Source organism: Haematobia irritans, chromosome 1 (assembly GCF_050003625.1).
Source record: "Haematobia irritans isolate KBUSLIRL chromosome 1, ASM5000362v1, whole genome shotgun sequence".
Classification (NCBI taxonomy): domain Eukaryota; kingdom Metazoa; phylum Arthropoda; class Insecta; order Diptera; family Muscidae; genus Haematobia; species Haematobia irritans.
The window spans coordinates 121,248,955-121,258,041 of NC_134397.1; the positions used below are offsets into that span (position 1 = coordinate 121,248,955).

The following is a 9,087-nucleotide window of genomic DNA, read 5'->3' on the forward strand; positions in this document are numbered from 1 at the left end:
ATATCGGTTCATAATTATATATAGCCCCCATATAAACCGATCCCCCGATTTGGCTTTAAGAGCCTCTAAGAGAAACAATTTGCATCCGATGCGGCTGAAATTTGGTGCATGGTGTTAGTATATGGTCTCTAATAACCATGCAAAAATTGGTTCACATCGGCCCATAATTATATATAGCCCCCATATAAACCGATCCCCCGATTTGGCTTGCGGAGCCTCTAAGAGAAGCAAATTTCATCCGATCCGGCTGAAACTTGGTACATGGTGTTAGTATATGGTCTCTAATAACCATGCAAAAATTGGTTCACATCGGTCCATAATTATATATAGCCCCCATATAAACCGATCCCCCGATTTGGCTTTAAGAGCCTCTAAGAGAAACAATTTTCATCTGATCCGGCTGAAATTTGGTACATGGTGTTAGTATATGGTCTCTAACAACAATGCAAAAATTGGTCTATATCGGTCCATAATTATATATAGCCCCCATATAAACCGATCGTAAACTCACTTGGCACTCAAAATTATAGATTTTGACAGACCAGTTACAATGACCTTCGTAAATTCCATATTAAGTTTCACAATTTCACTATCGGCCGATACACGTGCTTTTTTCGCTTTATATGGATCGAGGGCATTTCTTTTCATACCCCGTATTTCCGTTGTACCAGTGATCAAGATATTTTGCAATAAATCTGAAATTTGGTACATGGTGTTAGTATATGGTCTCTAACAACAATGCAAAAATTGGTCTATATCGGTCCATAATTATATATAGCCCCCATATCAACCGATCACCAGATTTGACCTCCGGAGCCTCTTGGAAGACCAAAATTCATCTGATTCAGTTGAAATTTGGTACGTGATGTTAATATATGGCCTCAAACACCCATGCAAAAATTGGTCTATATCGGTCCATAATTATATATAGCCCCCATATAAACCGATCACCAGATTTGACCTCCGGAGCCTCTTGGAAGAGCAAAATTCTTCACATTCGGTTGAAATTTGGTACGTGATGTTAGTATAGGGTATCCAACAACCATGCAGGTATTGGTTCCTATCAGTCCATAATTATATATAGTTCCCATATAAACCGATCCCCAGATTTGACCTCCGGTGCCTTTTCGAGAAGCAAAATTCATCCGATCTGGTTGAAATTTGGTATGTGGTGGTAGTATATGATATTTAACAACCATATGAGTTGAAATTTGTGGATGACAGTCTTTCGTAGAAGTTTCTACGCAATCCATGGTGGAGGGTACATAAGATTCGGCCTGGCCGAACTTACGGCCGTATATACTTGTTTTATATGTATCTAATACACACGCATCGGCGTAAACAGCGTCTTTTGTGCTAAGCAAACTTCGCATTCGTACTTTAAGGACATGAAATCTTTGGACTCACGACAATATTTTTTTTTTTTCAGTGTAAATACATAAGTTATATTTAAATCCAATATCATAAATAATAATTTGTTTAATTTTTAATGTATATACAATATAACAAAAATAACATATTAAAACTAGAATATTTTCACTATAGTTGGTTTATGCTAAATCCGAAAAAATTTGACGTAAAGGAATTTTGTCTAGTATTTTATTGGCTTGCTGTAAAATAGCAGCATTCATTGACTCTTCTATGACGGGGCGCATAACCTCAATAAGTTCCATCCAATTTTGATTGAAAACATCATTTGCACTATCGGTGAGAGCTTGATTATTGGCAAAGAGATTGCTAAAATTCACCTTTAAATCGCCAATATGCTTCAGTCTCGATTTGACAGATTTCACTTCATAGTAACGATCATTGCTATGCTGTACAATTTTCGAGCCCAGAGCAATAGTAGCATCAACATCAGCTGCAAAATAAGTGCAATAGTTAAAAATCTGTCCCATTTAAAAAATAACGAAGTTCTTACCAAAATCAGTTTCAAATACCCCCTTACCCGATAAGTTAAGAACCAATACTCTACCATCCATGGAATAATCACCTTTGATATGAGCCATAGGTACCTTCATATCCAATTCAAGAGTCTCTTCACTGCTAGCTCTAATGAGACAATGGATAATTATCTATATCGCTTATTTCGAGAATAATCGTAAACTCACTTGGCACTCAAAATTATAGATTTTGACAGACCAGTTACAATGACCTTCGTAAATTCCATATTAAGTTTCACAATTTCACTATCGGCCGATACACGTGCTTTTTTCGCTTTATATGGATCGAGGGCATTTCTTTTCATACCCCGTATTTCCGTTGTACCAGTGATCAAGATATTTTGCAATAAATCTTTGAGACAAGAACCATTTCCGGGATCGTGAAATTTGCAGGGTTGGACATGTGAAGCTAAAAGGCTTTTGTGAATTTAATACCATTTGGAATGAAGATATTCTTTATCTAGCCTACTTACCCGAATCATCCATTAACACAGTTGAGATACATTGATAGAAAATCATCCATATTCCGAAAAGTAAAGATAAATTATGCGTATATCTTAGATCGAACATCATGGGCTAATATTTTGGAAGAGACTAAGTTTGAATCAAACATATGGTTACCTTAAATAGATAAACATTTAAGTTGTTTAAGTGCCAGCGCCATTAATCATCTTATGAGTAAATTTGTTCGATTTTTTAATCATTATTAATTGTTAAAGAACCAACAAAATGTCTAGAGGCAAAATTCCGGAAGTGGCCGGATTAAAAAAACAATGCTTGGCATGACTTGTGATTTGTTTGATTTCGTAATTAAATTATTAAACAGATGATTCTAATTGATGATTTTATTTATTTAAAATAATTCTAAATTAACATTCTTTTAGGGGTTTGGGCTGCTACTTCGTATACGTACCTTCAGAACGAAATTGTTTATACACGCAAAGAAAAAAAACGTTTGGAAAACGTGTACTGAAAACGTTTTTCTTTTGTTGGAGTTTTTTGAATTCCTTCGAAAATTTTAAATTTTTATCACCAAAAAAAAAAATCGTTTCTTACAAAATTTTTATTTTTTCAATAAAAATAATTATTTTTGAACCAACAACACAGTCCATTTCGTTTATATCAAGCACTGTTCTTTTCTGACTTTAAGTCTTTAATAAACACATTTTACAGTTTCATAGTAAAAATTTAATATAATCGTATGTAATGTTGAACAACTTTTCGGAATCTTCCGAATATATCTGGAATATATGTAAAAAAAATTGTGTTCGGTCGAATCAGAGATCGAACCCAGGACCCTTGGCATGCAAGGCGGACGTAGCAACCACTGCTCCAAGGTACCCAATTAAATGTATGTTTCTGTTAAATAAAGTTTTTTTAATCGGCTCGTTGGCGCCGCAAGCTATGCTATATAAATATAACTTATATGGATAATTGTCTATTGATGACAATAACAGCTGCATAGTTCAGTGGATAGTGTGTTGGTTTACAAATTGTGTATAAACCTATGGGTTTATACTTAATATATTTGAACTCAATTTGTAACGGTTTCTTTGAATTAAGTTAACTTGAATTCTACAGTTTGAAAATTATTATTATTATCGTTAAGTTTGACAACGAATGTCATCAAAATGAATTTTTATGTACTAAAAGATAAAATATAAATCATTAGTTTTCTTTGTAGGTAGTGACCTACATTTTATCACTCTTGAATCAACCTTACACAAAACTGCATTTTATACTGGTGAGGAACATCAACCCTAATAAATCTGGTACCTTGAACTGATTTCACTTGGTTTTATTTTATCTCTTCTCTATCTCCTCCACTCGGGTAAACATACTTGTGTGGATTGAACTCCCTGAGAGATTCTATCCCACAAGTAACTCTTCTCATCTCCTCTTGCCCAGGAACTCCTTGCTCTGGTGAGATTAGCCGACCTCTGTAACCGAATATACAGTCCACAACAACAACAGGCAATCGGTCATATCGCTCCACTCGCTCAACTCCAACACCAGGGCGTTAGAGTGCCCCTTTTACCTGCAGGAGCCCCCTTACCTACAGCAAACCCCCAAAAATATTCAAATTGCATGATCCGCGGTTCGATTCTCTGTCCAGGCGAAAGGAAAAATTTAAAAAACATATAAAATCGAATAATTTTTTTTACATTGTTTGTATTACAGAAAAAGGTGCTAAGAACTAAAAAACCTCGTAGAAGTGAGAAAGATGTGAGAAAAAATGCAATTAGCCAGAAAATTTTGTTTTTTTGAGTTAGTCTTTATAAAATTGTTTTTACATCCTGGAAAAGAATAAACGTTTATAATAAAAAATATATACTTTTATTCCAAATAAACTTCCTTAAAGCAAAAGGCAAATGAGAATCGAACATTGTTTGTCTAAAATTTCGTTTGGGAGGAAATAATTAATTTTTTGCGTGTAGCTGATTTTGCGTTATTTTAGTTCATGAAAATTATTTGATTTTAGTCAAATTTTGCCAAATGTGAGAAAATTGTCCCTATTTTAACTATTTTTGGCTGACTTTAATGACTGAATAATACAAGTAAAGTACATAATTTTACTAAATTTGAAAATAGTTCATATTTTTACAAAATGGGTAAAGTTTACTTCATTTGCATTCATAAGTTTCTGAAATGAGTAAATTTTCCTTAAATTGTGTCTATTTTGAGCTTCATGTAACTCTGAAGACATTTTAACACATTCTATATCCAATTTCTTCCTTAAAAATATGAAATTTTCTTAAACAACTGTTATTAGTTTTGATACATTTTCTTCAATTTGACAAAAACTATAAACGTATTTGTGTCATGTTGCAATTGGTAAAATATTTTAGTTAAAAATTTCTAAAATAAGCCTACATTTTCTTTTATAGCAGGGTCATTTTTTTCTGCGTGTATTTAGGGATTGATTTGTAAATTTGAGCCCATACATTTAATATTGCATTAGGATTTCAAGTTCAAATGGTGTGGTTTTTGAAGTTAAATTTGAAAATTGTAGCATTACACGCAAAAAAAAAATCATTTTTTCCAAACGAAATTTTAGACAAACAAGGAAGTTTGTTTGGAAGAAAAGTATATACTTTTTGTGATAATCTTTGTTTCTTTTACAGGATGTAAAAACAATTTCATAAAGACTTTTCTGGCTAATTTCCACGAGTTTTTTTTAGATCTTAGCACCTCTTTCTGTAATACAAACAATGCAGAAGAAATTATTAGATTCTATAAATTTTGTAAATTCTACCTTTCGCCTGGATGGAAATTCGAATCGCGTACCATACAGTTTGTAAGCCAACACACTATCCACTGGGTTACGTAGCTGTTATTGTCATCAACAGACTATTATAGCTAATGCCATCAACGCACAAGCAACGTAAACAGCCAAGCAGTTATATTTATAAAGCATATTTTTCGACTCCCACACCCTCAAAAAAAATCGCTTCTCTAACATATGTACCAAACATATTTTGCAGGAAGCACATATATTATTGGATACCGCCGAAACATTAATATGTTTGTTTTATGTGACCATATTATATGTTTGGAAGCATTTTGAGTCCAAGAATAGTATATGCTTGGAAGAATTCCCCAAAGAAGATTATGTTCATTCCCTCACATAATTTTCACTTCCACGAAATTTTTGAGTTCTTCGCATCTTTTTCTGTAATACAAATATGCTGTTTTTTTTCAAATGTCTATTCTCTTGGTTCCGAATATCTATTCTCTTTATTCCGAATACTCATTCTACTATTCAAATTAAATAATATTTAGACTTAAGCATACCAAATTTTTGGCCTTATTATAAAACAGTTTTCCGAAACAACATACATTCACAGAAATTGCTCTCATTTCATTCTCTCGCTGTGTTATGTTGATATTTTTTATTCAACCCTCCCGGTTTCCATATCTATTTCTTTCTCTATACTAATTCTCTCTCACTCTCTGTCGCTCTCTGAATAAAGTATCACAACATATATATGTTTACTCGAAATTTGTAAATTTATATATGTTTACATTCACACATATTATTTTTATGAAACATTCATGCCCCAAACATAATATATTCTAACATATTAACATATGTGTCCCAAACATTTTGTGTTAGTTTAGGAACATTACATGTTTGCACTTAAATATATTGTCTTTAAAAATTGTGCCCGAAACACATTTTGTTTATATCGGAACATATGAAAAACATATTTTTCTAACAGTGCACGAACCGATGTAAAGAAAGTTAATTTGACAGAGACACACTTTTAGTTGGCCACCGTGGAGCAATGGTTAGCATGTCCGCCTTGCAAACAAAGGGTCATGGGTTCTATCCCTGCTTCGACTGAACACCAATTTCTTTTTACATATATTCCAAAAATGTTCGTAAGATTCCGAAATGATGTTCGACATCACATATAGTAGTATATGTAAATGTTTACTATAAAACTTTAAAATGTGTCTTATCAAAGACTTAAAGTCAGAAAAGAACATTGCTTGATATAAACGAAGTAGACTGCGTTTTTGGATCAATTGCAAAAATAACATTTTTGTATCAAAACATTTTTTTGGTGATAAAGTTTGAAATTTTCGATGAAATTCAAAAGCCTCTAACAAAAGAAAACGTTTTCGCTACACATTTCCAAACGTGTTAGATTTTTAGATGATTCGAGACCACACTTCGAAAAAGACCTTTAATCTATCAATATGGGTGCCATATAAAAAAATACTAATTGTAAAAATATTTAATGTCTTTATTATGTGCCAAAGAAAGAGAACCAGTAAATACGGCCGAAAGTACTGATTCTGAGACAAAGAAACGGAGAATTCAAGTAAGGATGTATTTAAGATGATTGTAGGAAATAAATTTTAAGTAACTGCTAGCAAAGTCCTTTAAAGCGTGTTAACGAAAACTAAAATACCCGAATTTCGACTCAACTTCAAGTAGAAGTTATGCTATGTTTCATGTAAAAGTCGTCTTTAAAATAAAGACATCTCCTAGTTTTGAAAGCATTTTTGCTTTGTTGTCAAAATGCAAAACGACAACAAACTTAAATACAATTTCATTAAATTTGAAGAATTTTTCTGAATTATTAAAGCAAATTTACTTTAGTCAAACAAAATTTTCTTTCATCTTAAGATACCCACTTGTAACTCGAATCACTTAATTATAAAGACGAAACGTCTTTTTTGAAAAAATTTATCGTCGTTTGGATAATGAAAATAACTTTTAATAGAGAAATGTGTCTCCTATACTAAGCAAAAATCGCATTCGTATTTCAAGGACAAGAAATCTTTGACATCACGACAATATTTTTTCAGTGTGGAGGGATTAAAATTGTCAGTTTAGACTTGATATTTATTTAAGTACAAGAAGTCCAATTGTGAGACTGTGTACCAAAGCATTGATTGATAAATATAAGCAACATTTGGCTCCTCTTAGATCTCAAGATTTAAAATTTTAAGCAAATCGAATTCATAAGCGTAGGAAGGCCTCTGGGGAGGGGGCTTAGACCCCCCAGAAAAATTTTAGCCCCCCCCAGAATTTGAAAACATATTTACGATTTTACATTTTTATAAAAATTAAACAAGTATATTCTCGTACAACGCACAAAGTTCCACTAAAGACTTTCATGCACAATCGAATTACTTGGGTTGTGGTAGAAGTCTGATATTTATGAAATAAAGCTGTGGTTGAACTTATGATTTAGTTGAATAAAAAATAGTAATTGATATTAAGACTATTCTTTCATAAATTAATATGCTGCAAAAAAGCGTCGCCAAAAAAGAAGTGAAAATGTTCTTTTTGGGTCTGGAAGTGGTAAAATTGGCGGAGAAGCGATGAATGTAATATGAACTTGTCATAGAACGAATGTCCACCGTTTCAACAACCGTTGCAATGAATTTGCATCACTTCTTAAGGTGTAATCCGAATTCAGTGTTTTGAATGTGAATTAAAAATTTTGTGATATTTTCCCAAATAAATAATTTTTATACTTTTTTATGATTTTTAATGCATTCTAACGCTTGTTTATAACGTTTTCCCTCGAATATTTTCAAATATTATCGATTTTTCTATAATGGATTTAGCATTTTTATGGCAAAATTTAAATAATTTGTACCATTTTATTTATTCTTACTCTTTTTTTAAACTATTTGAAAAAAGAAAACAAAAAATTACGCATTAAAATATAAGTGAAGACATTTTTGGAAGTGCTTTTTAAGTTGTGCCTTTAGAACAACTCCCAATTATTTGCTGGGAAATGTGTGGAACTACCCTACAGGAAATGGATCAACCACAGAACTGGTACAGGACTAGTCCCTGGTGTGTATGGACCAGTCCCAGTTCTGATCAAAACGTATGGAAGGGACCGTCCACTTTAACATGGGTTTGTCATTGACGGAGTAAACTTACATTTTAGGACGCATCTTGGACTCATCCCAAAGGACAATTTAGCAGGAGCAACCCATAAACAGGTCCTCAGGAACCAGTCTCGGACAAACTCTTAGAAATCTCTTTCAATTTGGGCTCCTAATTGAACCCGAAATGAAAAAAACTTTTGAAATATGTTGAACAAAAGGTTATTCTGATAATTTTATTTCACTAAATGTGAAAATTGCAACTAACTGGAGCACAGGTACCAGTTCTGTGATAGGTCCGTCAGTGGCAATTTGCAGCAATTTCCCCATAGGGTACTTTTAGTTGCTTTATTATAAATTGATTGTCGAGTTATTTTGATGTCTATTTTTATTCAATTTTATGAAATAAAAAATTAGTTGAACCTATAAGTTCAGTCTATAAAGTTTTAGCTAGGGGGGCTATAGCCCCCCCTAGGAAAATTGTCTAGCTACGCTAATGATCGAATTCATGCCCTCATAAATTGAAATCGGTCTATATGAGGGCTATATCGGAACATAGCCCGACAGGCAGTGAGACCTCTCAAAAATGGTCGCCTAAGTTTTGTCCACATTTGGGAGTTGTCCACTTATGAGTGGTTAGCTTTAATGTGTTAAAATAGCAACTGTACACTTTTGAGATTGGCCAAATTTAAGAGTTTTGATTGTATACCAAAGATAGTTCAGCTCTTTATGGACTTTAATTATACTTCCAATTTCATGATAACCATATAAAATTAGCGGTGTT

The 9,087-nt window shown here is 32.8% G+C and overlaps 1 protein-coding gene across 1 annotated transcript; it reads right to left on the reverse strand.

The window, feature by feature from the left end:
* Positions 1–1,443: 1,443 nt before the first annotated feature.
* Positions 1,444–2,518, reverse strand: LOC142241706 (protein takeout-like). Its single transcript, XM_075313491.1, has 4 exons — positions 2,417–2,518; positions 2,112–2,352; positions 1,922–2,052; positions 1,444–1,861 (listed from the first exon to the last, which is right to left on the reverse strand). Exons 1-4 carry the CDS (start codon positions 2,514–2,516, stop codon positions 1,551–1,553), a joined length of 783 nt encoding a protein of 260 aa, XP_075169606.1. The 5' UTR covers positions 2,517–2,518; the 3' UTR covers positions 1,444–1,550.
* Between the last annotated feature and the right edge of the window lie 6,569 nt (positions 2,519–9,087).

Bases quoted from the DNA above. Each gene is read 5' to 3' on its own strand.
- LOC142241706 (XM_075313491.1), bottom strand. From the start codon at position 2,516: ATGATGTTCGATCTAAGATATACGCATAATTTATCTTTACTTTTCGGA. The intron at 2,353-2,416 runs GTAAGTAGGCTA...AAAGCCTTTTAG, and splicing joins TGTGTTAATGGATGATTCGG to CTTCACATGTCCAACCCTGC. The intron at 1,862-1,921 runs GTAAGAACTTCG...CTTATTTTGCAG, and splicing joins GGTATTTGAAACTGATTTTG to CTGATGTTGATGCTACTATT.